Here is a 27,181-nt window from a genome sequence, read left to right as displayed (position 1 = left end):
CACACAGAGAAAGACGCGAGACGACCTGAGAACCCATACGAGAGACGACCGAGGAGAGAACTTGGACGAGTTGCAGATGCTCGGACTTGTCGACGTCGAAAAACACGCGTCGACCTTCGAGAGAGGTTCGAGAGCCGTCCTGGATAAGCACCTGCTTTTTCGATGGTCGCGCCGTCGAGGACCTTGAGAGGAGAAGTGGGAGAGAGAGAGCTTGGAAGCGACGGGAGGGAAGATGGAGAGGGGAGGAGGACCTCGAAAGAGGACGGCTGAGGATTTTTTTTTTTTTTCCTTCAGCGAGCTTGGATGGATGAGAAGATGAAGCAGAGGGAGGCTGGGAGAGAAGATTGGGAGACGAAGACATGGTTTTGAAGGTCGAGAGCTCCTGTTGGTTGGAGGAGGAGGGAGAGGTCGAGCTCACCAAGTTTCTGAGTCGGTCGCCGTTGCATCTTCTCGACTTTTTACTTTTCGTTTGAGAAGCATCGCATGTCACTCTTCGAAGCATACGCCTTCTCGAGAGAAGCTGAAACCCCGAGAAAACATCCTCTGAGGTGACTCGACGGAGCCAAACAGAGAATTGAAGATGCGAGCTGTTCCGTTCCTTCTTTCCTCTCTTTCCCAACCGCTTCGACACCTTCCCTCCCTTCTTTCACTGTACGCCTGTCCTTTTCTCCTCTCATACGCCTCGATAGGAAGACAACGAGCATGAAGCTGACCTCCTTTCGCTTCCTCTCGTTGACTCTTTGCCTCCTTTCAGATGAACGAGTCCAACTGCCCTGACCTCACTTTGATCGCTCGAGGCAAAGTCAGAGATATCTACTCGATTCCTGGAGAGGACGACAAGCTTCTCTTTGTCGCTTCCGACAGACTCTCGGCTTTCGATGTCATCCTCGAGAACGTGAGTCCATCCAATCCTGACCCCTCGCTCGACCTTCCTGCCTCCCTCAAAAGCTCACTTCTGACCTCTCAACCTCCTTTCTGCTCTCCCTTTCTCTTTTCTGCAGGCCATCCCCTCCAAGGGCAAGCTCCTTACCTCCCTCTCCCTCTTCTGGTTCTCGAAACTGGCCTCCATCATCCCCAACCACCTCATCCTCCCCTCCCCAACTCAGCCCAACTTCGACGCCTTCCCAGAGTCCGTCCAGAAGTACAAGGATCAGCTCGAGGGAAGAAGCATGATCGTCAGGAAGTGCGAGGTCATCAAGGTTGAGGCTATCGTCAGAGGGTACATCACTGGTGAGTCGCATCGTGCAACGAGAAAGGGAAGGAGAGGTCGAGAAAAAGAGCGAAGCTCACGAGGGGAGGGAGGAAGGAGGACCGAAGCTGACCTGACCTTTTGCCCTTTCCCTCGCCTTGTTCTTTCAACCGATAGGCTCTGGCTGGAACGAGTACAAGAAGTCGGGAACCGTTCATGGAATCCAGCTCCCTGAGGGTTTGGTCGAGTCGCAGAAGCTTCCTGAGCCTCTGTTCACTCCTTCGACCAAGGCCGATCAGGGCGATCACGACGAGAACATCCACCCTTCGAAGGGTGAGCTTCTCTCTACATGCGATGGCTGATTGACGAGAGCTGCAGCTGATTATTTTTCCTCCGTTGTCTGCTTTCCAGTCGCTGAGATGTACGGACCTCAACTCGCCGGAGAGATCGAGCGAGTCGCTTTGGCTCTCTACAGTCCGTTTTCCTCTCCTATCCTCTCTCGAGCTTCGTCTTGGCCCAAACTGACTGCTTCACTCGTTCCTCTTTCTTCTTCAGACGCTGCTGCCGCTCACGCCACCTCCGTAGGACTCATCCTCGCCGACACCAAGTTCGAGTTCGGTCTCCTCCCTGCTCCTCCCTCCCCTGCTACCACTCCCTCCTCCGACGCTCCCTCTTCTGCCACTCCCCACGGAACCCTCATCCTCATCGACGAGGTCCTCACTCCCGACTCCTCTCGATACTGGTCGCTCGACAAGTACGTTCCTGGAGGACCTCAGGAGAGCTTCGATAAGCAGTTCGTGCGAGATTGGTTGATTGCCGAGGGAAAGAAGGCTGTTGGAGGTGTTAAGCTGCCTGAGGAGGTCGTCGAGAAGACGGAGGGACGGTACAGGGAGTGCTACGAGAGGGTGACGGGGGCCAAGTTGGCTTGAGTGGGAGGAGAGAGAGACGGGAAGAGGAAGAGGAATGAGGTTCGCTTTTTTTTTCAAAGAGGCAGAGGATGTTATTTGTTTGTGTTCGTAGACTGGCACTCGAGGAAAGATATGACGCGGGCATCAGAAGGGGCTTTCACCCAGGGGAGGATGAAAAGCGCGAGAGAGAGGAGGACAAACTCTGCGACGCGTCGAAGCTCTCGACTTCTCTGGGCTGATTGAATCGACGAAGCAGGTTCATGTAGAAACAATGATAAGCAAAAAGAAGCAAGCAAGGGTGAAAATTAGTTAGATAGATAAGCGAAGGGCAAAAAGGGACGAAGATCTAGGATCTACAAGAAGGATGAAGCAACAAAGAACGAGAACGACGAAGGGATACAAACAAAAAAGCAAACGAAGCGATAGCAAGATACGAACATGATGGTAGCACAAACAACCCAAAATTGAGAAATAAGCAGATATCTAGTAGAGTCGAACTCCAGATCGACCTCTCTCTCCTCCTCCTCCGAACGCGACGTTCAACGACGGGAGTCTGAAAGATTCCATGCCCTCCTCCCCTTGCTGATCCCAAGCTCGGTCCCTCTTGCTTCCCTCCCACCCTGCGACATCACTGTTGGATGAAGGGGAGCGTTCGAGGAAGCTCGAAGGAGTGTAGCCTGGGGAGGGTTCGTTTCGAGACCATTGTCCGTGAGGAGTTGTTGACGACGAAGGGGCAAAGACAGAGGGAGTTTCGTTCGAGAAGTGAGGAGGACCGGAGATGGACCAGTTGCGGGAGGATGCGAGGACGGAGGGAGGGGGTTGGGAGTAGTGAGGGTGGTGGGAGGAGCTGGAGGAGGAGGAGGAGGCACGTTGGAGGGAGAGGGATTCTTTGAAGTTTGGGAAGACTTCGGAGGGGAAGGTTCCAGAGGTGGGAGTGGTAGAAGCTCGGCGAGCGTTGGTATGAGAGGAGTTGGGCCGCATCGACCTGGCGATAAGAAAGAAGAAGGAAGGAAGTCAGCGGCTGACGGGAAGGTCGAAAGAGAAGGAGGAAAGATGCGTCGAAAACTCACCCAGCAACAGGCCCTCTCTTCTTCCCTCCTCCGCTCCAAGCACAGTCCAACCCCATATCCCTGCATCTCCCACAGCATGTGCCTTCTCCACCTTCACTCTCGAGGCACCTCGTCTTCCTAGCCCGGCAGTTATCGCACGCTCGCGTCGTCCTCGAAATGGCAACTCGTCCCGCGTTGTTGGTCGTTCCGTTCGACGCGCTGGAAGTGCTGGGTCGAGTAGGCGAAGGAGGAGCGGTGTTGGATGAGTTGGAGGAGTCTCTTCGCTCGTAAGGGTGGGATGATCGAGGAAGAATGGCGGAAGTTGACGGGCGAGGAGAGGAGGATGTTCGGTGAAGGATGGTGTGGATTGACGCGAGTTTGGGAGGGGATAATGGTGGAGAGACATCAACCGTCTCAGAGACTTCAGCTGCGCCGCACTTTTCACCGGATGAGGGCAGTTCTGGTTCCGAGTCTCTGGCTCCTCCAGTTGATCCACCTGCCTGCAGGAATCCTAGCGTGGCGGCTGGAAGAGACCCAGTAAGACCATGGGGTGGCGAAAGAAGACCCCTGGAACCCGAAAACAGCGAAAGAAGAAGAACAAAAGAGACGCGTCGAGCTCTTTCGGTTGAGTGAGCATCTGGAGAGAGGAAGAAGATCCCGTCTCAAGCCTCTCCTCAGACTTTAGCTTCGGAGTTTGATTGATGGCTGCAGATAATTAGACGCCCAACAAAAGGAAGGAAGAGAGCGGTTTCCCGAAGGGTCTGTACCAAGGCCGACGCGTCCCTCTCCTTCGACTCTGCGAGTAAGTTTTGCTCGCGGGACCTACAGCAACGACCAGAGCGTCCCTAGACTTCCCAACATGATTCTACAACGGTCGAGGAGCCTACAGAACCCCCTTGCGAACGGATCAAAGCCCGTCGTCCTCGCCGTCGACGCTTTCCAAATGCGATCAGTGTTTCGGTCAGAGAACATCTCCCCGGAAGAACTCGATTCCAAGATCGCACCCGAGCGATGACAGGAGGGTACTTCCTTCCAAGCAGCTCATCGAGACCTGTTCTCTGACTCAACTCTAAGAAGGATTTGCTTCCTGTGTTGACGTCGACTGAAGGCTCTCATTTTGGGTTCTCGCTCCCGCTCTCGTTCTCCTTTGATCGGTCTTCAGTATTCTCAGAGTTTGAAAGTTTGCTAGGAGGTTGACTTCTGAAATCAGAAAGAAGGCCTCGACTTTGCTGTCGCAATAACTCGCAAACTCCGAGACAGAACGACCCGAAGAAGTGAGGGTGTTCTTTGGTTCGAGGCGTCGGCTCCCCTCACTCCTTCCCGCTTCCGAGTTCTACTTCTTAGGGGTAGACGATCCGATTCCGAGACGATGCGATGTTCCGACACAGTTCTATATAACAGCGGAAAGGAAGAGGCGGCAAGCAATTCATCCTCTCGTTGCTTCCTAAAAGCTGGCGTCGAAAATGTCCGACCGCCCTCCCTTCGCGTCCTACTCTTGCGCGCGGCGGAGGGCTGGTTGAAGAAATTTAGACATCTGGAGGTACGCTTACTAGGCGAAGAGCACTGTCGAAGACAAAGAGAGAGCGAGAGAGAAGAGTCCAGGCTTGGTTCGAGGAGGCGTCACAACAGTAACAGAGAGTGCGCGGCGGACGCGTCGACTCTCCCTTCACGGGCTGAATTAAACTGAAACATCCTTTCTGTCAACGAGGAAAGAGAAAGATAATTTCCTGCTAGACGTGCATCAGCTGACAGAGAAGAGGGAGTGGTCAAGCAGACCTGCTTCCGCGAGACCTCCCGCTCGAAGGTCAAACACGAAGCAAGTCCCCTTTGCGTTTACAGTTTTCTACGGCGGTTCTTCAGAAGAGTCAAGAAATCAGCAATTCATCCTGTTCAACTCACTGTTGACCCACAGACTTTTTGATGAAATGAAGTACCGAGCGAAGGGGCTGAGGACGAGAACAAGGGAGGAGGTGTGAGCGGATCATGGAAGCGAACAAAGGGAGAGGGAGAAGAGACAATCGATCCTGGGGATTCATGGAGAACGATAGGACTCCAGAGAGGTTTCGGACGGAAGAGGGAGGGTGCGTTGATGGATGAATTGTCGCTAGTTACTGATCGGAAGCGAGAATCGGGAGGAGGGGAGGGCGACTCAGGCGACGGGGAGGGTTCGGATCTGAGGAAGGAAGCCGTTCTGATATCGAAAAGGCAAGAGTTGAACAGTCAGCTGCAGAGGATCCAGGAGGGAGAAGAAAAAGGGAGAGTCAGCGTGAGGCTGAGGCTGGTATCAATCGCGTCTCGACCTCCCTCCCCCTTCCTCAGCGGCAAATGCCATTGCCTGAGGACCTCATCTCAGCGTCTTCAGTAGTATCTGCATCGACAGCGTCTCCTCTGCTTATCTCTCTCCTCCCTTTCGTTCTCGCTCGTCTCCCGCATCGCTGCCTCGAAAGGTTCCATTCGAATCCGAAATCTAACCTCCGTGAAGAGTGCTGATGAAAACGATCTCGTCTCCGTCCTCCAGAACGTAGTCCAACTCCTGCTCGAGCTCCCAATCGGCTGAAGGAGGCGAAGAATCAAACGAAGAAGGAAGGGAAAGGAAAAGGTGAGCTCGCTCGTTTTGGGTTGGGCTGAAATCGAGCTCAACTTTCGAGCGAAGGAGGAGGAAACAACTCACTGTCGTTGATCAAAACCAAGATTCCTGGTCGACTGTACGAAGGAATGAGAGTAGTTAGAGTCAGATCAAGCTCAGCGAAAGGAAGGTGAGGAAGGTGAGAGCGGGAGGGAAGGAAAGGAAGGAGAAATGAGCTCGACCCAAACTCACACAGTCTCTCCATCTCTGAACAGCTCCTCCCTCTCCTGCAAGACGTTCTTGGCCAGATAGTCCACCAGGAACCTCATATCTGGCTTTCGTATCGAGTCCGAGGCGGATGGTGTAGTGGAAGTGGGTTCGTCGGAGGAGGAGGAAGAGGCGAGAGGAGGGAGGAATTTGGGCAGGTTGAGCTTGTGAAGAGGTTGCTTGGAGAAGAGAAGATCGAGTCCTCCTCTAGAGAGAGCATTCATGAGAGCGAGAGAAGATCAGTATTCGGTCTGAAGTTTTAATAATCGTCTTGGAACTGGTAAGAAGACGCGAGAAGGGCGAAAAGAGGAGGGGGAAAGGAAGGACTTCAAGGGAGCTCCCAACTCTCACCTCCCTTCCCTTTCCCTCCCCGTAAGGATATCGGATCTTCCTCCCGCCCATAGCTCGCCCTACACCCCTTATATCCTCCTCACTCCCACTACTCGATTTCAGGACCCAAACGACAGAGGAGGAGCTGAAGCAGAGAGTACTCACCCAAACTCGACCTGAACGCGAATGGTCTCTCCCTTCGCCTCTCCCTTCGAGCTCGACTCTGCGCTCGCTCCCACTTGAGTTTCTCCCTCAGGAGCTGTGTAGCCCAGACCGTTGATGGGCATGTTGAGAAAAGAGGGAAGGGTTGAAGAATGTGGTTCGAGGACGTCGGCGTCCAATCCGAGAGGAGGGAGATCTGGTCCGATTTCGATGCTCCTTGAGCTCTCCTCCCTCCCCGGCTCGCTTTCTTCTTCCAAACCACAACACCGTCTCCCAGTCAGCTTTCATTCGTTCTCGTATCTCAGTCGACATCATGCTCTTCACTGGAGTCACTCGATCCTTCGCTTCAGCTGCTCCTCGTCGGCTCGCATCCAAGGCAGCTTCCTCCTCCTCTGCTTCGTCCTCCTCCTTCCTCTCCTCCTTCGTCCAATCCTCTCCTTCCTCAAGTCGGTCGGCAACATCCTCCTTCGCCACCACCTCTTCAGTCTTCAGATCTACCAGCTCAGGACCTTCTCACTCTCGATCCTTCTCTTCATCAGCTGGTGAGCCTCTCTTCCTCTCGTTTCTTTCGAAGGTCAAAGAAATCGAAGAGCTCACCTCGTCCTCCTCCTCCCCTCCCTCCTTCCAGTCTCTCGCCACGGAGAGTTCGAACGACCCGAGCCTGGAACTGGGTAAATCCTCCATCCCAATCTCATCCTGATCTTCGATTTTCTCATCGGCCTACGAGCTTCCCTCGCTCGCTTCCTTCCTCGTCCTGACCTTTTCCCTCCCTCTCTCGCTTCCCTCCTTTCAGAATCAAAATCACCTTCAGGGAATCCAACGGAGACCTCATCAAGACCGTCGAGGGAAACGAAGGAGACGACGTTCTCACTGTAGCTCACGAGTACGATGTCGACCTGGAAGGTGCGTTTCTTTTCCACGGACTTGGACTCGGCCTGTCCTCCGTCGAGCTTGAGCTCGTTTTGAGCTGACTTTCCATCTTGCTTCCTCTCTTTGCTCGTTGGGGTTTCGTTACAATCACAGGTGCCTGTGAAGGATCCATAGCCTGCTCGACGTGCCATGTCGTTCTCTCGCAGGAGCAGTACGATGCTCTCCCAGAGCCTTCGGACGAGGAGAACGACATGTTGGATCTCGCGTTTGGCCTGACCGATACGTGAGTTTTGCTGCTTCATCTCCATCTCTACAATCCTTCTGGACTCTCAGCACTGTCTCCAGCAGACATCTCGAGCTCGTCAACGATCCTCCTCCTTCAGATCCGAGCTCTCGTCCTCGTCTCGTCCTCCCAACAAGAAGCTCACTCAACCCTCTCCTTTCCTTCCCTCTTCCTTCGCCTCGTCCTCTCACCAGCTCCCGTCTAGGCTGCCAAGTCCGTCTCACACCAGATATTGAGAATCTCGTCGCCACCCTTCCCTCAGCAACCAGGAACATGTTCGTCGATGTGAGTTCTCTTTCTGCTCTCTGCTCTTCTCTCTCTCTCTCTCTCTCTCTCTCTCTCTCTCTCTCTCCACTCGCGGTCCCTCCTCCCTCGTTTCCTTTCAAAGCCCGCTCACTGACTCCTCCTTCCGTTCCCTTCCATCTCGTATCTTCCGTTTCACAGGGAGCCAAGCCAACGAAGCATTAAAACACCTTCTCGACACCATCGGTCGTCTCGAATCCAGGATCCCTCTCTTTACCTCTCGGGGAGAGGGTCGAGACGAGTCGCGAGCACCGACACGACGCGTGGGGGCGCCGAAGTCGTCGTTTTTCTCTGCTAGGATTGGATGACTCTGTGCTCTACTCTCTCTCTCTGTGCGTCTCTTCGGCTTCCGGAAGATGGCTTCGCTTCAGCTCAACTCAGCTCGTCGAGGTCGAAACCGACACGTCTCCCTTTCCTCTCCTCGAACCAAGGCAACAAAAGAGGCGATTAGGATAGTAAACAAGCGAGGAGGAGCAGGAGAAACTAAGGATAAGGATACGGGTAGGGTAACACCGAGTGAGAACCGAACAAAGAAAGAAAGAGAAGAAGGAAAAAAGCGAAACCTGTCGCTCGAAAGAGAGGGAACGAAAGAACGAAGCACGGAAAGAGCGAAAGTAAGAAGGGCAAAACGAAAAGCGAAGGTATCCTCAAGCAGATGAAACTAGAAAAAGAGAACCGAACGTTTGAGGCGAGGGTACGGCAGAACTAGTTGCAACGCAAAGCAAAGAAAGAAGGGAGGGAGGGAGAGAAGAGAGGGAAGAGACTACGAAATCACGAGCTCCTTCGCGTTGGCGATGACCCTCTCGACGTCCCACATCCCCCCCTCTGGCTTCCCGTGCTTGAGATCCAGGACGGTTCCTACTTCGTCGCAGGCTCGGAGGAGGAGGTCGACTGAAAAAAAAAAAAAACGAAAGCAAAGACGAGAGTCAGTTTCGAGTTCTTCGACGCGTCTCCTCTCCGCTCCTCCAAACTCGACCAAAAACGAAAGAAAATGTACTCACTGTCGTCCTTCGTATGACTAGCGCTAACACAGAACCTCACCCTCGAGCTCACCAACGGCGTCGCAGGGTACCCCACCACCACCACCACAATCGGCGTCTGATCGATCCCTCCCATCCTGTCCACCATCATCCTCGAGAACAACGGCATCTTGGCCGGGTTGAACGTCAACATGGGCACGATCGGACTGTCCCTGTGTCCCCAAACGATGAACCCCATCTTCCTCAACCCGGTACTGAGGTACCTCGCGTTGAACGCCAACCTCCTGAGCCTCTCCCTTCCCTCGGTTCCGTTGAGCAACGCGGGAGGGAGGTTGAGCCACGCTGGGAGAGCGGTAGCGGGTGCTGGACCGTAGACTGGGTGGGAGGTGAGAGGACCGGAGAGGGAGAGGTGGTCGGAGGGAGAGTCGGGAGGAGGGAGGGCGAGAGGAGGAGAGACACCCATGATGGAACCGAGGGCGGCGATGATCTGGGTGAGGACGGCTGGGGAGATGGATTCGGCGTAGACGGCGGCGTGCGAACGGAGTCGGAGTCGATCGATGGTGGCTTTGTCGGCGGCGATGTAACCTGAGAGAAGAGAGGAGGAAGGAGGAGGAGGAAGGGAGGAAGGAAGGAGAGGAGGGAGACGCGTCAGTTCGAACGAAGAACGACGAGAACGAGCGAAGAGTGCGAGATGAAGAGAAGGAAGAAGGTAGGAGAGACTCACCTCCAGCAGCTCCGAAGGATTTGGTGAGGGTTCCCATGAGGATATCGACGTTCGAAGGGTGGATTCCGAAGTAATCGCAGACTCCTCGTCCGTTGGGTCCGAGTCCTCCAATCGAGTGAGCTTCATCGACGTAGAGGTAGAACTGCCACCAACGAACGAAAAGCACAAGTCAGTACGCTGCTCTACGAGTACAGAGAGACGAAACAAGGTCTCAAACTCACCTTGTACTTCGCCTTCAACTTGATCAACATCGGCAGATCGACCAAATTCCCTTCCATCGAGTAAATCCCCTCCACAATCACCAAGATCTTCTTCCAAGGTCGATGCGTCCTCGGCTGTCCCTGACTGATCACCTCCCTCAACAGCTTCTCCAGCTCTCCCATGTCGTTGTGCTTGAAACTCCTGACGGCCGCTCCGCTCAACCTCGTTCCGAACCGAATGCTCGAGTGGTTCAGCTCGTCGCTGATCACCAAGCAACCCTTCCCCACCAACGCAGGCAACGTCGTCGAGTTGGTAGCGAATCCCATCGAAACGACCATGGCGTCCTCCTTCCCCGTGAACCGAGCGACGAGCTGTTCCGCCTGGAGATGAAGGTCGAGGGTTCCAGCGTCGAGTCGAGGTCCTCCGGCGCTGACTCCGTACCGACGAATGGACTCCTCGACGGCGTCGGCGCATCCTCCGGTGGCGGCAGCGAAACCGAGGTAGTTGTAGGAAGAGATGTTGAGGCATCGAGTCTTCTCGCCAGAGTACTTGAAGTTGAGGTTGGAGTCGTCGGAGGTTCGGTCGAAGGTGACGATGGAACGACCTGGGACGCCTGTGACGGGTTTGCCGAAGCAGTCGTCGAGACGGGTTTTCAGACGACGGGTGTAGAAGGAGTCGAAGTCCGAGTTGAGAGCGGCGTAGCCCTGTGGGGAAGGAAAGAGGGAGGAGGAGAAGGAGGAAAGGTCAGCACGACAGGTCGAGATCGAGTTTCGATATGCTTCCCTCCGACTTCTTCCCGTCTTCCCATAGAAAGAAGGACGTCTTATAATCTCCCCAACCACCCATCAAAAACCCAAAGCCAGGACCTGCTTCCCTCCTTCCCAACGCTTACACGCGCTCAGCCCTCCCTCCCTAGATCGAAACTCTCGCGCCTCTCTCCGAATCGACGGAAAGACGAACGAACTCACATCGTAAGGGATCAAATCCTTGTAGTAAGCCGGGTAGAACTTCTTCCCAAAGAAATCCCTCAGGTGTCCGATCGAGATCAAGAGCAGGTAACTGGAGCAACGCAACGCAAACGAGAAAACAACCATGTCAGCTTCGAAGGCAAGGAGGGCGCGCAGGTTGTTGAAGAGGACGAATAGAGCTCAAAACGAGGGTTTTTTTTTGCAAGAAGAGGAAAGTGCAGGAAGAGCGTACCTGATGTAGGTTGTGAGGAAGACGTAGTAAGGAGGTTCGTCCGATTCGTGCTGAACTGGAGACTTGTCCGAGTACTAGCAGACGAGGAAGGAGAGAAGGGGAAGGTCAGCCCTGACCGAGGCGAGAAACGCTCGTCCCTTCTCCTTCCTCCTCGCCTTCCTTGTTGAATGAAGTCAAGAAAGTTTTTGTTTTCACTCACCGTACTCGTATGCCTATACTCTTGATTCGCACACCATCCAAACTCCTCGTGCCTGAAGGCAGGGACTCCCATCGTCTGAACAGGATAAGGTGTTACCGGATTCTCCAACGGATCGTAGTTTGGCTCTCCAGGGCTGATCGTATGAGCTCCAGGTGTTCCGGCGAGGTTCATCTTGGACAGAGGACCTGAGGTGGCGATCAATCCTGCGATGGACGATCCAGGCGAAGGAGGGATGTCCTGAGACCGACGAGCTAAGCGGAGCAGAGAGTCGTGCGCGGTGATGGGAGAGGACGTCGTTAACGTGGAGAGGGACGGAGTCGATTTGGGTCCGAGGGAGAGAGGAGAGCGAGAGGGGGAGGAGGTGGGTTTCTTGAGTCCCATGGTGGAAGAAGAGAGGAAGGAAGGAGCGCGTCCGAGGGAAGGGATCGAAGCTGACCGCTTTTGGTCTCGTTTCGAGAGAGCGCGAAGCTGAGAGAGAGAGGAGAGACGAAGGCGAAGGGGAGAGAGGCGAGGTCCAGAGAAGAACAGAGAGGAAAAAAAAGGGGTGGTCGATGTGGTTCGTGGGGAACTAGTGGAAAGGGCAAAGGGAGGAAGGAAGGAGGTTCGAGGCTTGCGTCCTCCTCCTCCCTCCTTCCTCTCTCACCTCACTAAACCCTCGTAATCCTGGCTGCCCCCTCCTATATCTCGCTTTTCCGGCTTGTCGGAACAGAATCATCTTCTCAGGTTCGAGAAAATCTTCTCAGAAAGAGAAAGGCGAAACTCTACAGAGGCAGGGAAACGACCCTTCTTCCTTTGTTTTTCTTCTCGTTCATGCCTTCAAGCTTCAGCCCTGCGCCCAATCGAGGGCTCGGTGTTGTTGCTTCTTCGTTTTTCTCGAACAGCAGAGCAGCAGTGAGCTTGCGGAAACGTGTAGCAGAGAACAAGACGCCTAAAGAGGCCCCTTCGAAAAAGAAAAAAACAAGAAACGATAGAAAGGGAAGGGAGAGGAAAACAAGAACGAAAAGAAGAAGGAAAGGACGCGGCGGCCATCGCGTCGAGAAGGGTTCGGTGACCGGTGAGGGCGAGGGATATCAGGTTCTAAAGGGTAGCGGATGGAGAGGCAAGAAAGGGAAGGAGGTGTGTATAGCCGATGGGATGTAGATGAGATGTAGAGATGGGTTTTTAAGCTGAAGATTCCGAGACCTCGTCGGAGGAGAGACCAAAGTCGACTGGAGGGAGGAGAGAAGACGCGTCAATTCGTACTTCATGGACGAGAGGAGGGGTGAATGAAAGAGAGAACTCACGGATGATGGTACCAGCAACGACTTCCGAGTCGTCGATGGCGGTAGAGTTGGCTGAGGGGTGGAGAGAAAGGGAGAGATGAAACGGGAGTCAGCTTGCGTCGAGGTCGTCTCATCTCGTCATCTCGTCTTCTCGTTGTCTGTCGATCGAGATTCGAGCTTCGAGAGAAGCGGAGAAAGACAGGACCGGTACTCACAAGAAGTCGAGATCAAAGCGAAGGCGAGTCCTTGAAGAGTCGAGGGAAGGGTGACCGTCTTGTCGGACGAGCTGATGAGCGTCGCGCTCGACGAGAGACCCGAGTAGATGATCACTGTAGAAGTCGGAGAAAGCACGCAGAGAAGTGGGAGAGAAGCAAAAATGTTGAGCTCGGCTTTGAAGGAGTCTGCGAAAAACAGCGACGGAAGAGAGCAGAGGGGACGAACGGTACTCTGCCGATCCCGACGAGGTGTAGGAGAGAGTGATCTTGTCTCCAGCCGAGTAGGACGACTCGACGATGGAGGCGGAAGGGAACGAGGTGATAGGAAGGGCGGGGTTGGCTGAGAATAAGAGGGACGAAGAGGGAAGGGCGTCAGTTGAAGTCGAGAGAAGGTGAAGGACGCGAAGATCGAGGGGGACGAGGAAGAAGGATCCGAAGAGAGAGAAGGGGAAGAGAGACTCACTTAGAGGACACGCAACGATGAACTGAGCGGCCAGAGACTGAGCTGCTGAGAAACCAAGGGGAGTATCCTCCGAGGCCGACCATGCAGATCCTTTCAAAACAGCGGACGAGATCCAAGCTTGATGGCGAGACTCCGTCGTGAGGATGGAAGAAGCAGCGGTCTGATTGTCCAGACAACACATCAAGGAGAAGAAGGTCAGCCCTGAAAGCTGCTTAGACTTTCACTTGTTGAGGTTCATCAGGGGCAAAGGCTCGAGGAGATGTTGAGTGACGCGTCAAGGGAGAGAGAAGAGGAAGGAAGGTCGAGCTCACGATGTAGCTCGTCTCCGTCAACCCTACGCCAGCGACTCCGAGGTACGCTGACACTCCCACCGACTCGAGGATGGATGCGAGTCCTAGGAAAGACTCTGCGGAGGTGTGAGGGAAGGTGTAGTTGCAGGGGGCGGCGGCGGAGGATCCCAGGGTGTTCTGGAGGAAGGAAACATGGGCTGCCTCGTGTTGGCCCACTGGAAGCAAAAGAACAGAGTATCAGCAAGAGAGAAGATTGAGTATAGACGATCCTGACCCTGAGGATGACTTTCGAACAGCGAGACGATGGATGGAGAAAGCTACGAACCCTGAACCAAACGCTTCCGGACCCAAGCTGGATATCCTTCAGAAATGAAGTCGCTCGCAGAGTACAGGGCAAGCCCGTTGCTGTAGAAGGCGTTCTCGAGATGCTCGAGCCCTAGAGCGAACTGAAGGACGACTGTAGAAGACGAGACATGTCGAGGGAGATGTCAGTTTCGGCACGAGTGAACGAGTGGGACGAGCTGAACCCAACGAAGGAAGGACGAAGGAGAGCTGAGCTCACGAGTATCGATCTCTGCTCTCTTCTCTATCACTGGAGAAGCCTGAGCTGCGAGCCCAAGGACGGATGCACCTGCTACGAGGAGTAGCGAAGGGAGCATGGATGGGTAGAAGAAGGAGTTGAGCTGCTGAGAGGAGAGGTAGAAGTTGAGGGAGGAGAAGCAAAGGACCCCTCGGTTTCAGCCTCGTGTTGCTTTGATTCAAGGAACAGACGCCTTGACGATCTTTCTTTTTCACAAAATAGATTTCCGAGAAGCTGTTCAAGTACTCTCGAAGGTAATGTTGACCCCTGCAGCTTCGAAAGAGGAAAATCTTCAAAAATACCGGCAGGAAGACGCGTCGTGTCGAGGCCTCGTTTGTCACCCAAAAGTGAGCTCGACCTCCCCTGCATCTGTTCCCCTCTGACCACCACTCCTCCCTCCCTCCCTCCCTCTTCTCTTCTGCTCGTTCATCCCAAGATGTCTGAGCTCCCCTCCGACCTCTCCCCATCCCCCGAACTTCCTCGTCGTCGCCAGAAATCAACAACTTCCTCTCCTCTTCGCTTCTGCCTCGGGCTGGTCGTTCTCCTCGTCTCTATCGCCATCCCTTAGTCCTCTACCAGCTCTACAACCTCACCACCTCCACGCTTCACTCGTTCAACAACCCTCACATCACTCGACATGCCAACCTCTCGCCCGGAACGAATCTTGGAGAGCTGGACGTCGTCAGAAGTTATTTCGGAGGGGAAGAAGGATCGGTTCAGAGCTGGGACCTCGTCGCTTCTCTTTACTGGAGGAGAGAGCGATGGATCAGGTTTCCTGGAGTAGAGCAACCAGAGGAGGACATGCTGGAGCAGATGGACAACGACTGGATGCCTTGGGAGAGACTGTTTAGTGACGTGGTGATCAAAGGGATCGATGGAGAGAGCATGATGTCGAAGCGAGCTCAGCCCGTCGAGGGAACGGCGAAGATCGTTCTTCCTGGCAGGATCCTGTAAGTCAGCCCCTCGTTTATGTCTCTCAGATCTCCTCTGAAAGCTGACCTGTACTCGAATTCAACGCTCAGACCCCATCTTCGGAACTCGTTCGGTCATCTCTCCACTCAACTCGTCTCGACCTTCCACCTCCTCCCCTCCGACTGCCCTCCTCCCTCCAACCTTCATCCTCTCAACTCCACCACCCCTTCCGCCTTTAGCTCCTCCGGTTACCGTTCCTTCTGGTCCGAACCCTCCCAGCTCAGGCTTCCTCTCCCTTACCCAGAAAAGGGAAACACCCACAGCGAACAGTCGGACGACGTCTTCGACATCCTCACTTCTACGTGGTCTGGATCAGCCATGGCGAAGGACCTCCGTTGGGAATCTCTGTTGAGCAAGGCTCCAGCTGTATCGAGCATGGTCCGACCTGCTCGGGGAGAGCTGTTGAACGGGACGCAGAGCAGCATCGCGAAGGGGACGGAAGTCATTCCTAGGCTGGGAGGAGAGGGAGGAAAGATCGGTCAGGAGGCCAGAGTTGTGAAGAGGACGTGGGTAGCGATGGCGAAGGACGCTCCTGTTTATGATCTTGGGTGGTTCAGGAACGGAATGAGGGGGGTGAGGGAGAGAGAGGTGAGTAGGCTGGTCTCGTTTCCTCGGACGCGTCGTCTGCAACTGCTGACCCCGTCTCACGTCTTCTCATCCTCTTCTATGGCCCTAGGTCGACTGCAGTAGACTTGGACCAAGACAATCGCACGAGGACTCGAGCTGTTGGAGACGGTTTTCCAACCTGGGTCACTTCGAGAGTCTCATTGCCGTCTCTCATCCGGACTCACCTTCGGAGAAGGCCAACGCCACGGGATGGAGGTACACTCCTTTCCTCACCTCTTCGATGGGAGTTGTCAGGAACCAGGACCTAGTCACTCTTCCCAACAGGACCCTCTTGCCGAACGAGGATGTGAATTGTGAGCTTCGTCCGTTTCCCTTTTCTCGTCGCGCCGAAGAGAAACGTACTGACGGAGCTTCGTTCGGTTCTTTCAAACTTCCGCAGCCACTGAAGTCGAGTCTGACTTCTCGTACGACTGGGAAATCTCCTTCTCGACGGTCTCGCCGCTCAAACTGGCCATCGGATCCGACGCGAGTGAGATGATGATGAACTCGTTGGCGGAGGACGCGAACTTTCTCCCTGATGGTGACGATTGGGTCGATACGACGAGTGAGTGACCCTAGAACTGTACAATCGCTCAAGCGTCGCACATTCTGACTCACTTCCTCCTTTTCTAGACTCTCTCCTCGGCCATCCCTCCACCCCTCGAACTCGACCTCTCCTCCGAGTCTTCCTCGCTCTCGTCATCGCCTTCCTGTCCACCGCCACCGCATGCTTGGACTTCTACTACTGGTGGACTCGGTCCCTCACCACTGGAATCGCCATCCCCTCCCGCCTGATCGACGTCTCGTTCGACGTCCTCTCCGCCTTCGTCCTCCTCGCCAGCACCTCGTTCGGGGATTTCATCAGCTGGCTCGGACTGGGATATCAGCTGGCGTTGTTCTCAATTCAGTGGAGTTTAGGGTTGAGGTTGGAGTGGACGTGGAGAGGTCCTTGGGGGTTGATTCCCGTTCGAGTTGAGAGGAGGAGACCGACGCGTCGAGAGAAGAAGAGCTCGAGGTTGGATGTGACTGGCTTTTCGTGGACTCTTCGAGGCTTGGTACGTTACCTTCTTTCCTTCTTCTCCCTGTATCGTTTACTTACTGACGACGCGCTCGGTTCCTCTTTCCGTACCCCTCCCCTGCAGCTCTTCCTCGCAACCTTCCTCGTCTGGAACTACCTCCCCACCCCTCACCTCATCTCTTCCCCTTCCTCCCTCCTTCCTCCTCCCACTCCAAACCTTAATCCTTACGAAGGATCTCTCTTCGCCTCTCCCTTCGTCGTATCAACCATCAACTCCCTCCTCGCCCCTCTCTGGATCTCCCTCTACGTCCCTCAACTCCTCCTCAACCACCGCTCCTCCACCTTCGCCGGCTCCCATCGTCTCGGATCGATCCTATACTTCGTCGAGGAGGTGCTGGCGCTGGTTCCGAGGTTGCTGTCGGTTGGAGGAGAGAAGTGGGAGTCGATGGAGCCGGTCAGGGTTTACGACGTGGTGGGACTGGTGGTGGTAGGGACGATGGCGTGGCAGGCTTTGACGTTGGAGGTGGTGAAGCAGGAGGAAGGGGAGGAGGAAGAGGATTGATGAGACGGTTGAGGACTTGTCTAATGGGTCTTGTCGAGAAAGAAGCCGCGACGCGTCGTCTCTCTCGCTCGATTCCGGTCTCTTCCTGCGCCGTGCTCTCTCCTTCGACATCTTGAAGCCCAGTAAAATCCATGTAAACACGTAGGTAGGCAAAGAACGTTCCGATTTTCCGAGGCAAACAAAGTCAAGCCCCAAAACAACCCAAAGCAAGAGCAGCCCTTCGAAACCCCCTCCTCGACTCCTCTCCCTTCTTCCTCCGTCAAGAAAAACAAAGCACATTCCCCACCTCATCTAGCAACATCAACCTCGCCCTCTTCAACACATGAGGTCTATCCTCCTGCTCCTCCGACCCTTCCACCATCCTGATATCCGCGTTCCCCAACACGTGTCGAATCCTCAACGCGTACGCCAAATCAACGTACACAACCCAGTGATCCCCTACTCTGATCTCCTCTCGTCCTCCTTCCGGCTCGACTGAAGCTGAAGAAGACTGAGCCCTGGAGGGCTTGACGAGGTTGGACCTCTGAAGTCTGAACGACACCGGACCCAAGACGTTCCTCGCTTGAAGCTTGACGAGCGTTCGATGGAACGAACGAAGGAGGGTTGGAGTCCAGTAGAGCGTGCTAGGTTTGACGTTGGTTGTAGTAGAGTTGGACGGGGCGAGCATACGTTTCCGGAGTTTCTGCTCGGCGTCCTTGATCCTGACTTGGTCGTTGACGAGTCGAGCGGAGGAGAGGGGAGGGTAGGAAGGAGGGAAACCGAGGATGAGGCCGTTGATGGGGATGATCCAGCGTCCTCTTTGAAGACCTGGTTTGAGAGGTGGGAAGGGTGGGGAGGAGATGGGTAAAGGGAGGGGAGTGAAAGGGTGGGGAGGAGCGGTGATGGAGGAGAGGGGAGGGAGGGCGGAGGTGTTGGAGGTTGGGTAGAGGAAGGGAGAGAAATGAGGCTGAGAGATGAAGAGCGAAGATAGCACGTCAGTTTAATTACTCGTCGAATCACAGATCATGACGAGAGATAAGTAGAGACGAACTCACCTGAGGCGTCAACTCGACGCACTTTCCCATCATGGTCCAGTCTCCCTTCCAGCTCTTCGTTTCCTTCTGGATCCTTTCCTTCTCGATCTTCCTCTCCTTCTTCTTCAACTCCTTCCTCGCTTGAACCAGACTACCGCCCTCTGTCCCAAGAAGAGAGCAGACCGAGAGACGACCCTCGTTCTCGAACCACCAGCCTCCCTTCTCCTCCTCCTCCTCCTGGGACGGCAGCTCCTCCTCGACCGTTGGAGGTTCTCCCCATTCCAGAACTGGGACGTCGGGTATCCATTGGAGATCGCCACGAGTTGGAGGTAGAAGCAGACGAGGAATGTAGGCTTTGAAGGTCGGGGAGGAGGGAGTGTTTGGGAGGAGGAGGGTAGAAGTTGAGCTTGCTTGAAACCTGCTCTGGGCTGTAGAAGAGCAAGAAAAGCAAGGTCAGCATTAAGATTCGACTCAGTATACATGGACAGGCCTTCGGAGAGATCTGAAAGGACTAGATGTATCTAGTCGAGCTCTCCAATCGATAAACAAAGCGACAACTCGAAGCTCACCTCGTTCCTTGTTCGAGCTCACCAAGCACTCCTTCCCCTCCTCCTCCTCTCTATCCACGACCATCCTGCCCTTCCCTTTCCCCATCTGTCCCTCCCAGACCATGACATCCCTCCAGATCCTCTCTCCTGCCTGCTGAGAGACCAACCTCCCTACGAGGTTCTTCCCGGTCGATTCGTGTTGGGCTCGAGTCGCGTCTTCTTGGTCGTTGAACGCTTGAGAGCTCGCTTCTTCGTTGGTTACGGGGTAGAAAGTAGTGAGAGTTCGAGTGAGAGGGTTTCGCGTCGATGAAGAAGAGGAAGAGAAGGACGAAGGACCTGCCTCCATCGAGGGAGGACGAGGAGGAGGAGAGAGGAAAGGGAGGATCAAGGTCGTTGGAGGTCAACTTCAAACGAAGGGCGAAGTTGAGAGGACGGTTCTCGCCTCAAGAAGAAAAAATTGTCCATATCTGAAAGAGATCTCAGCAGAGTTATAGCTGAAAGATTTTTCGATTTCGACAAATCTGACCTCTTCACCTCTGGCTCGAACAAGGCGTTTTTCTGATGAGCTTCGAGCTTTCGGACGTCGCCTTCGCTTCCTTCTCCTCAACCCCAACAAGCAAACCTCTTTCCCTCTTTCGCTCCCCCTTTTCCTACCATGTCTAAACATCTCTCTACTCCCTCCGAACTCAAGGAAATGCTCGCGAGCGTGGATACGATCCTCCTCGATTGCGACGGTGTGAGCTCAACTCTCTTTCCCTTTCCTTCCCCTCCCTTCTTTCGCTCATTCCCTCCTTTTCACCTTTCCAGGTTCTCTGGCACGGAGATCACATCCTTCCTGATATCAAGGAAACCCTCGAATACTTCCGCTCTCTGGGTGAGTGATCAAAACGGGCGGTGAACCGTCTAACCCTTCCCATCTCCCGAGCTCACCCTCCTCTCTCCTTCCTCCTTCTCCTTCAAAAAACAGGCAAGGACATCGTCTTTGTCACCAACAACGCTACCAAGTCTCGTCGTCAGTACAAAGCCAAGTTCGACAAGCTCGGTATCCAGGCTTCAGAGGTAACTTCTACCTTCTAGCGGCAAGAAGAAGGACGACGGAGAGTTCGAGTCGAAACGGAGGGCTGACGTTTCTCGTTGGCCTCTTTTGCAGGAAGAGATCTTTGGATCCGCCTACGCCTCGGCGGTCTACCTTTCCCAGATTCTCAAGTTCCCCAAGGACAAGAAGGTGTTCGTCATCGGAGAGGCTGGGTTGGAGGAGGAGCTGAGGAGCGAGGGGATTAACTACTGTGGTGGATCCGTGAGCTCGCTCTCGTCCTTTCTCTTTTCGCTTGTACTGGAAGACTGATCATTATCTATCTTGGCTCTGTGCGCAACATCAGGATCCAAAAGAGAACGTCTTCCTTCCCTCTCTGGACTTCGGATCCCTCGTCTTCGAGGACAACGTCGGCGCTGTTCTCTGCGGGTTCGCTTCTCTCTCCTTTCCTTCCCAAACCACCTCTCAACTTCATCTGAACCTTTGTATTTATCTTCCCTGTGCAGTTTCGACACCTCCATCAACTATTCCAAGCTCGCTAAAGCTCACCACTACCTCACCACTCCTTCCAAAGACGGGACCCCCGTCCACTTCATTCTCACCAACTCGGACTCGACGTTCCCAGCTGGAGGAACCTTCTACCCCGGAAGTGGAGCCATCTCTGCTCCTCTGAGGTACTCGACTGGGTTGGTGCCGATGGAGTGTGGAAAGCCTGAGAAGGTGAGCGGGAGATCAACTTCCCTTGACGCGTCGGCGTTCTGCCTCTCTCTCTCTTTCCGTTCGAGATCCTCGAGATGACGAGCTGATCGCGCTCTCCTTCTCACATCTATCTTCTGAAGACCATGATGGACTGCATCGTCGCCAAGTAAGTCTTCCCTGCCTCCCTCCACGAACGACGCGTCGAGTCTCCCATTCCTGACGCGTCCCTTCCTCCCCGCTCTTCTTCTGCTCAGGCGTCATTTCGACCTCTCCAAAACCCTCATGGTCGGAGATCGTCTCAACACCGATATCGAGGTCCGTCTCCCTCTCTCCATGCCCTCTACGACTCTCTTGCTCTCCGCTGATCCCATCCTCGCCCTCTTCTCCTCCAGTTCGGAAACCAATCCGGAACCTCCACCCTTCTCGTCCTCACGGGAGTCACTCAACCCGCTGAGATCGAGCCTGGGAACCCCAAGAACACCAGCGGAACCGTCCCGACCTACGTCGTCAACTCGCTCGGGGACTTTGTCGTTCTTGCGAAGGGAGAGTAGATTCATCTTGTCTCTGGAGAGGACAGGGTTTTAGAAACTTAGAGGAGGATGGAACGGTTGTTTAGCTATTGTATCGGAGCACATTATTCATAGCAGATGAGAAGAGAAAGGGAGAGCAGCTGCTGAAATCCCAAAAGAGCAAACCGAGAAAAGCAAACGACTGAGAACGAGACCCAAAATGGAGAAGGAGATCGAGCTGGAGGAGATGACAGAAACGCGTGAGATGGGGTAGGTAGATAGAGGTACTGAGCTTAAGATCAAAAGGGGTATGGTATGCAAACGGGGATGAAAGGAAACGAAGGCAGAGAGGAACAACGAGATCAACGAGATCAACCCCTGCGAGGTCGCTTCTTCCTTCCCGTGTTGACCACGCTCTCGACGGACGAGTTGGAGGAGGTCGAGTCGGGCTTGAGGGCAGTTCTCTTCTTCGAAGGCGAGGGGACGGATCCTGTGAGAGAAAGAACAAAAGCAGAAGGAACGGGTCAGGTTGAGTTCTCTTCGACGCCTGAGGTCGAAACGAGACTCACCAGCATCCTCCTCGGCCTCCTCTTCCTCCTCCTCGGCAACAGGTTCCTCCTCCTCCTCTTCGACAGCCTCCTCCTCCTCCTCTTCCTCAGCAGGTGGCGGCTTGGTGATCTCGAAGTCCATCGGCTCGTTGTTCTGAAGCTCCTCGATCTGCTCGTCCTCGTCCTCCTCGTCCTCCTCGTCCTCCACCACCTCAGCGCTCTTCGGGTTGACCCTCGCCTTAGGCTTGGGTCGAGGCTTCTTGGCAGCAGGTTCATCCTCTTCCTCGTCGTCGTCGTCGTCGAAGACAGCTGGCCTTCCTCGCTTGGGTCGTCCGTTGGAGGTGTCGGCAGCGGCAGCGATGGGAGACGATCCTCGACCTCGAGCGGGAGACGATTCTCGTGCTTCGTCCTCAGCAGCGGCGTCGGCGACTTGCTTCTTGGCTCCTTTGGCGATCTTGGGGTCTTTGGACATGGTGGTGGTGAGCTGCGAGAGCAAGGAAGAAGAAGAGGGAGGGTCAGCGTCGGAAGGTGAGAGGGAAAGCGCAAGGGATTGAACGCACCTTCTTCTCGTAGACTCGCTCGTGATCCCAGATCTTGGTGGTCGAGATCTCGATCTTGTGCTTGGTGAACGATTCCTTGAGGTGAGATTGACTGCGATTAAGAAAAGGGACCGAAGAGTGAGCCAAAGAGACTCGAGAAGGCGCGTCGACCACAGAGAGGGCACTCACATCTTCATCGCCTCCTTCCCATCCAGTGCTCCAGCGAGAGCGACGAGCGTCTTGAAGAAGAGCAAAGCGTTCTTGGTCTTCTTCGTCTTGCTCGATCCCTTGTCAGCCTCGACGATCTTCCTCGAAAGCCAGTCGATGAGATCCGTGTGAATCATGACGAGGGCTCGAGAGTCCATTCGCTTGACCGTCTTGAACTGAGCTCCGTGAACGACGACGACTCCAGCGAGAAGTTTTGCGAGGGAACCGAGTTCGGTTTCGGGGATGGAACCGTCGGTGAAGAGGGCGAAGGACTGAGGGAGAAAGAGGAACAACGAAGTCAGCAAATCGTTCGAAGACTTGTGGAGAGGAGGAGAGGAACTGACATCCTTGAGTGACTCGATGATAACTTTAGCGGCACTTGCTCCTCCGGATGATCCACCGTAGCAGGCGAGTTGTCGAAGATCCTCGACGAAGAGTCGGCAGCACGCGTCGAACTCGACTCCAAATCGACCGAAGTGGGTGAGGACCGCCGGCGCGTGTTCGATGTCGAGGACTCCGACTCGAAGAGCGATGAGGTAGCTTCCGACGGTTGAGTAGAATCGATGCTCGGCGGTGAGGGTCGCTTCGTCAGGTCCGTTGATGTCTAGAGAGAGAAAGAAGACGCGTCAGTCCAGAGAGTTCGAAGGTCTCGAGAGAGAGTCGAAGTGAAGACTCGGCACTCACTCTCCTCGTCCTCCTTCTTCTTCCCACCCTTCTTCTTCTTCTTGGGAGCATCCTCGTCGTCCTCATCCTCGTCGTCACTCCCGTCCGTCTGTTGACTAGCCGTCAAGTCGAGCTTCTCCTCTGCGAACTTCTCGATCTCGGCCTGCATGAACCCAGCACATCTCCACTGGACCTGCTCGTCGAGGGTGAGCTTGAGTTCCTCGGGGACGGAGTAGATGTTGTCTCGCTTCTCGACGGGAGTGAGGTCGGTGGCTGGGTTGAAGAGGACGTGAAGGCCGAGGAGGAGGTTGAAGGCCTGAGCAGAGGGGAAGAAAATCGCGTCAGAAACGAGGTACGAGGCGAAGAGTAGAGGAGAAAGGTACACCCACTGTTCGACGAACGATATCCACAGCGTTCGACTGGTTTCCAACAGCGAACTCCTCGAGCCTCTCGAGGAAGGCAGCTCGTTTCTCGATGAGGTCTGCTCGACGAGACGAGTCCTCTCGATCGGCGTGCGTCCTCCAGAGGATGTACTTGTTGAGGATTTCGAGAGAGTGGTCGACGAACTAGAGGGGTAAAGCAAAAACGAAAGAAGAGAGACGAGTCAGTCAAAGAAGGTCCGAAGAATCGACGCGACGAGAACTCAAAACTCACCTTCCCCTCCTCCTTGTACCCCAAGCTTCCTCGGCTGGCCAAAGCCATGACGATCGCCCAACCACTACTCTGCTTTCCTCCTTCGTCCTCGTCCATCGCAGCCCCGAGGTCCTTGAAGTTGTAGAGAAGCCCGATCCTCATGCAAACGCTCGATAGGGTCACGACGTCGTCTTCGGAGAACCCTGCCCTCTCGACGTCTCGACCGTCGACGACCGTTCGAAGGGAAGTGAGGAGAGCGTCCTCGAGTTCGGCGTACTTGGAGTTGTTGGTGTTGGAGAGGGTTTCGGAGGAGAGAAGGAAGCTGATGGCGGTGATGGCAGGTCCGAGGACGAGAGGTTCCGAGTTCTTCAGGAAGACTTTGGTGAGGTCGTCCCAGAGAGTTTCGTAGGCCTGAGATAGAAGGAGGATAGACGGGTCAGCGAGGAGTCAAGAGAGGGAAGTAAGAAAGAGATCGACTCACGGTAACCATTCGAAGGTCGAGGTACATCTCGAGGTTCATGAGAAGAGGGATCGAAAGGATGTCTGCGAGGCGAGGAACGTCCGTCTGATGCTTGGCGATGAGCTTGGGAAGAGCCTTGATGAGGATTCGAGTCATCTCCTGGGATATCGAGGAGTCATCCTGAAAGAAAGAGAAGAGAAGAGAGGAAAACGAAAAGAGGAAGTGAGTTCGATGAACGAGAACGATCCGACGGAGACGACAGCGGAAACGACGAAACTCACCTGCTTTTCAGCCTGAGCCTTGACCTTCCTCAACCCAGCCACCAACACCTGGATCAAGCATCCCTCCTCATCCTCGTCCAGCTTCCATCCTTCCAAATCGGCCGTCGTCTCGTCCTCGTCCTCCGCCGTCGAATGATCCAACCCGAGGAATTCGACCAGCCCTTCCCAATCCCTCAACTTCTCGACTTTGTCCCACAAACTCTCCACCGCCGACCCGATCCTTCCCTTGGGAGCCATATCCACCCAGGACTTCAACTCCTCCGCCGCCTCCCTAGCCGAAGGATCGTCCATCGTTTGATCCTCGTCGATGGGAGCCGCCGCGTCGTCCAAAGCGTGCGAGAATCGAACGAGCATCGACGCGAGGCACTTCCACCCCACTCGAGCCTTCATCGCCTCTTCGTCCTCCTCCTCGACAACCTTCTTCTTCCTCGACCCTCCGGCACTCGACTGGGACTTCTTCTTCGCTCTCCTCTCCGCTCCTTCGATCTCCTCCATCATCTCGTCCCTCTCTTCCTCCCATCGTCCCTCGAAGAACCCAGCAACGGCTTTCCTGACTCGTCCTTCGGAATCGAAGACGAGGAGTCCAACCTGACGACGCTTCTCGTCGTCGAGCATTCCGGATCGGTCGACGTGGTTGAGGATTCCGATGGCGGTAGTTCGAACGGAGAGGTCGATGTCGTGGAAGGCCATCTGAAGGAGTCGTCGTTTGAATCGTTCGGTGAAGGAGCTGAGGGAGGAGGCGTTGGATGGATCGGAGTAGAGGGCTGAGAGGGCTTTGACGGTTTCGAGACGGGTGGTAGAGCTCTGGAAGAGAGGGCAGAAAGGAGGGAAGGAGAGGAGTCGACGCGTCAGTTGCTGTCCTCGAACGAAAGACGACGCGGGAGGAGAAGGACGAAAGAGACTCACGATGTCGTCGAGCATCCATCCAACATATTTGAAGTAGGAAGATTCTAGGTAGATGTCGGGGAGAGTCTTCATCCAAACTCCGAGCTCCTTGACGCAGACGGTTCGGATGAGAGGTTCGGTGTCTCGGTATCGCATTATGAAGACGCTGGGAGACGAGAAAAGAACGAGAAGCGGTCAGTCAGTCGACTTCAGGGTCTCTCGAGAGCCTGAAGAGGGAGAAACGCGTAAACTCACGTGTTGAAGATCTCGGTTAAGTATCCCTCGAGCTTTCCCTTCTTCCAGTGAACCTCCTTCACCTTCTTCTCCAGCTCCTTCAATCTCTCCTTCGCAGCACTTTCTCCAGCACCCCCCTTTCCGACCTTCTTCCTCTCCTGCTCCCTCTGCCTACTGACGGTCCCGAGCTCCTCCCTAACCTCAGCGGCAACCTCGCAGATCGCAGTCATCGTTTCGAGCGCGACGACGGTCGCGGTGTGTCGGAAGCTTCGAAGACGCGACGAGCACAGGGAGAAGAGCCAGGATTGGAAGACGTGGAGGATGGGAGAAGGTTCTGATTTGGAGGCGGAGGAGGAGTAGAGGTGAGGAGTGGTGGAGAGGTTTCGAAAGAAGGAGGAGAGGAAGGAGGTGAGAGCCGGGTGGAAGCGCTTGAAGGTCTTGGATTTGTTGATGAGAGGGTAGGATCCGAGGGATTTCTGCAGAAGGGCAACAAGCTCGATCAGTTTTTCCAGAGGTAGAGTGAGAACCAGAACGAGAAAGGTAGAGAACTCACCTCTTTCTCGATGTCGTCGCACATCGACACGATTCCGTCGACGTCGACCGCTTCCGCTGGAGTGACGGCTGCCGAGCTTCCAGATGCCTGTTAGTAGAACCAGCATCGATCAGCTGGTGCTCTTTTGTTCCAAGCCTCGAACTGCAACGCCTACTTACTCTCAACAAGAAGAGAACGAGCTCTCCCAAAGCCTGATCCTCGTCCTCCTCGAACTGCTCGACCCAGTCCTCGATGATCGGATCGAACGCCTTGCCGGAGAGAAGAGCGTCTAAGAAAATGAGCGATCGATTAGCTCGTCCTCTTTCCTTCCATCACCTGTATTCAAACAACGCGACTTGAGACTCACTGAAGAAGATGTTGTCTCGTTTGACGTCTGCTCCTTCCTGGAAACCCTCCCCTCCTTCCTCGCCTCCCTCCGCTGCTTCGTCCTCCTGGTCCTTCTTCTTCCCCTTCACTCTCGGCTTGCCCTTCCCTTTCCCCTTGGAAGCAGCGGGTGCACGAGTCTTCTTCTTGGCCTTGGGAGTTGCATCCTCGTCGTCGTCGTCGTTCTCGTTCTCGTCGTCGTCGTCTGAGAAGGCGAGTTTGCCCTTTCCCTTCCCTTTGGCTGCCTTCGAGGTAGTAGATCGTTTGGTGGGCGTCTTCTTTTTAGGCTTGGAAATGGTGAACTCTGGTTCCGACTCGGAGGACTGTAGAAAAGAAGAAAGAAAGGAGAAGGATGAGCGATTGGAGAAGGGATGGAAGGAGGAAGGAGGAAGGGAGATGCGAAGCTCACCACCTCCTCAGGAGAATCAGGATCCTCCCCCTCTTCCTCCTCCTCGTCCTCAGGATCGGGTGAAGGAGCCTTCTTCTTGGACTTGGGAGCAGCCTTCTTGGTAGGTTGAGAGCTTTGAGTAGACGTGTTGGCTGAGAGGGAGAGGAAGCGATGAAAGGAAGGAAGGGTGAGCTTGCGAGCGCGTCGAGTGGAGGACAAGGAAGAAGACTGACCGGTTTGCTGGGATAGATTCCTATCTCTTCCACTTCTTCTGGGCGCAGGCTCCTTGGGAGACGAGGAGGAAGCTTCGTCCGACATTGAGAAAGGTGGACGGGGAGGGGGAGGATGGTCGTTGAGGAGAATGAAGAGGGTCGCGACGTGATTCAAGGAAGCTCATTTCGATTTCGACCCCTCCCTTCCTTTCTT

The 27,181-nt window shown here is 54.7% G+C and overlaps 10 protein-coding genes across 10 annotated transcripts; 4 read left to right on the top strand and 6 right to left on the bottom strand.

Moving 5' to 3' along the window:
* The first annotated feature begins 446 nt into the window (after positions 1-446).
* Positions 447-2,210, top strand: ADE1 (phosphoribosylaminoimidazolesuccinocarboxamide synthase). The gene is made up of 6 exons (XM_076639892.1): positions 447-651; positions 755-895; positions 1,002-1,230; positions 1,367-1,522; positions 1,601-1,663; positions 1,745-2,210. The coding sequence occupies exons 2-6, from the start codon at positions 755-757 to the stop codon at positions 2,116-2,118; spliced, it is 963 nt and encodes a 320-aa protein (XP_076498063.1). The 5' UTR covers positions 447-651; the 3' UTR covers positions 2,119-2,210.
* A 370-nt stretch (positions 2,211-2,580) lies between these two features.
* BDY24DRAFT_440348 (Zn(II)2Cys6 transcription factor domain-containing protein) lies at positions 2,581-4,083 on the bottom strand (the record flags this gene model as incomplete). The annotated part of the gene is made up of 3 exons (XM_076644515.1): positions 3,973-4,083; positions 3,168-3,713; positions 2,581-3,082 (listed from the first exon to the last, which is right to left on the bottom strand). The coding sequence occupies exons 1-3, from the start codon at positions 4,005-4,007 to the stop codon at positions 2,581-2,583; spliced, it is 1,083 nt and encodes a 360-aa protein (XP_076498062.1). The 5' UTR covers positions 4,008-4,083.
* A 1,530-nt stretch (positions 4,084-5,613) lies between these two features.
* On the bottom strand, positions 5,614-6,203 carry URM1 (ubiquitin-related modifier URM1; the record flags this gene model as incomplete). The annotated part of the gene is made up of 3 exons (XM_076637353.1): positions 5,614-5,699; positions 5,818-5,849; positions 5,965-6,203. 3 exons carry the CDS (start codon positions 6,201-6,203, stop codon positions 5,614-5,616), a joined length of 357 nt encoding a protein of 118 aa, XP_076498061.1.
* A 581-nt stretch (positions 6,204-6,784) lies between these two features.
* Positions 6,785-8,092, top strand: BDY24DRAFT_406583 (ferredoxin family 2Fe-2S iron-sulfur cluster binding protein; the record flags this gene model as incomplete). Its single annotated transcript, XM_076642715.1, has 6 exons — positions 6,785-6,799; positions 7,117-7,142; positions 7,265-7,374; positions 7,495-7,624; positions 7,819-7,909; positions 8,069-8,092. The coding sequence occupies 6 exons, from the start codon at positions 6,785-6,787 to the stop codon at positions 8,090-8,092; spliced, it is 396 nt and encodes a 131-aa protein (XP_076498060.1).
* A 562-nt stretch (positions 8,093-8,654) lies between these two features.
* On the bottom strand, positions 8,655-11,834 carry LCB2 (serine C-palmitoyltransferase LCB2). Its single transcript, XM_076639891.1, has 7 exons — positions 11,232-11,834; positions 11,033-11,106; positions 10,801-10,891; positions 9,853-10,536; positions 9,632-9,773; positions 8,929-9,492; positions 8,655-8,818 (listed from the first exon to the last, which is right to left on the bottom strand). The coding sequence occupies exons 1-7, from the start codon at positions 11,610-11,612 to the stop codon at positions 8,691-8,693; spliced, it is 2,064 nt and encodes a 687-aa protein (XP_076498059.1). The 5' UTR covers positions 11,613-11,834; the 3' UTR covers positions 8,655-8,690.
* Positions 11,835-12,123: 289 nt separating this feature from the next.
* On the bottom strand, positions 12,124-14,166 carry BDY24DRAFT_21537 (ferritin-like domain-containing protein). Its single transcript, XM_076636534.1, has 8 exons — positions 14,024-14,166; positions 13,787-13,918; positions 13,483-13,676; positions 13,172-13,331; positions 12,935-13,048; positions 12,709-12,822; positions 12,515-12,565; positions 12,124-12,439 (listed from the first exon to the last, which is right to left on the bottom strand). Exons 1-8 carry the CDS (start codon positions 14,118-14,120, stop codon positions 12,393-12,395), a joined length of 909 nt encoding a protein of 302 aa, XP_076498058.1. The 5' UTR covers positions 14,121-14,166; the 3' UTR covers positions 12,124-12,392.
* A 1,165-nt stretch (positions 14,167-15,331) lies between these two features.
* Positions 15,332-17,199, top strand: BDY24DRAFT_369588 (uncharacterized protein; the record flags this gene model as incomplete). Its single annotated transcript, XM_076638065.1, has 5 exons — positions 15,332-15,601; positions 15,690-15,933; positions 16,020-16,184; positions 16,253-16,674; positions 16,762-17,199. The coding sequence occupies 5 exons, from the start codon at positions 15,332-15,334 to the stop codon at positions 17,197-17,199; spliced, it is 1,539 nt and encodes a 512-aa protein (XP_076498057.1).
* Positions 17,200-17,458: 259 nt separating this feature from the next.
* On the bottom strand, positions 17,459-19,106 carry BDY24DRAFT_414088 (uncharacterized protein; the record flags this gene model as incomplete). The annotated part of the gene is made up of 3 exons (XM_076643264.1): positions 17,459-18,145; positions 18,234-18,640; positions 18,782-19,106. The coding sequence occupies 3 exons, from the start codon at positions 19,104-19,106 to the stop codon at positions 17,459-17,461; spliced, it is 1,419 nt and encodes a 472-aa protein (XP_076498056.1).
* A 309-nt stretch (positions 19,107-19,415) lies between these two features.
* Positions 19,416-21,043, top strand: BDY24DRAFT_338969 (HAD-like domain-containing protein; the record flags this gene model as incomplete). Its single annotated transcript, XM_076637350.1, has 9 exons — positions 19,416-19,496; positions 19,568-19,634; positions 19,728-19,819; positions 19,911-20,057; positions 20,140-20,222; positions 20,300-20,513; positions 20,633-20,658; positions 20,747-20,807; positions 20,885-21,043. The coding sequence occupies 9 exons, from the start codon at positions 19,416-19,418 to the stop codon at positions 21,041-21,043; spliced, it is 930 nt and encodes a 309-aa protein (XP_076498055.1).
* Positions 21,044-21,157: 114 nt separating this feature from the next.
* Positions 21,158-27,122, bottom strand: IRR1 (cohesin subunit IRR1). Its single transcript, XM_076644143.1, has 17 exons — positions 26,989-27,122; positions 26,777-26,907; positions 26,351-26,690; positions 26,163-26,272; positions 26,005-26,091; positions 25,473-25,927; positions 25,239-25,383; positions 24,333-25,136; positions 24,073-24,231; positions 23,613-24,002; positions 23,348-23,524; positions 22,980-23,274; positions 22,640-22,899; positions 22,278-22,567; positions 22,110-22,200; positions 21,571-22,033; positions 21,158-21,491 (listed from the first exon to the last, which is right to left on the bottom strand). The coding sequence occupies exons 1-17, from the start codon at positions 27,071-27,073 to the stop codon at positions 21,373-21,375; spliced, it is 4,401 nt and encodes a 1,466-aa protein (XP_076498054.1). The 5' UTR covers positions 27,074-27,122; the 3' UTR covers positions 21,158-21,372.
* Positions 27,123-27,181: the final 59 nt, after the last annotated feature.

The sequence above is a fragment of the Mrakia frigida genome (genome assembly GCF_051309035.1).
Source record: "Mrakia frigida strain ATCC 22029 unplaced genomic scaffold BDY24scaffold_10, whole genome shotgun sequence".
In the NCBI taxonomy this organism is placed as follows: domain Eukaryota; kingdom Fungi; phylum Basidiomycota; class Tremellomycetes; order Cystofilobasidiales; family Mrakiaceae; genus Mrakia; species Mrakia frigida.
This window is presented reverse-complemented; position numbering and strand designations above follow the sequence as displayed.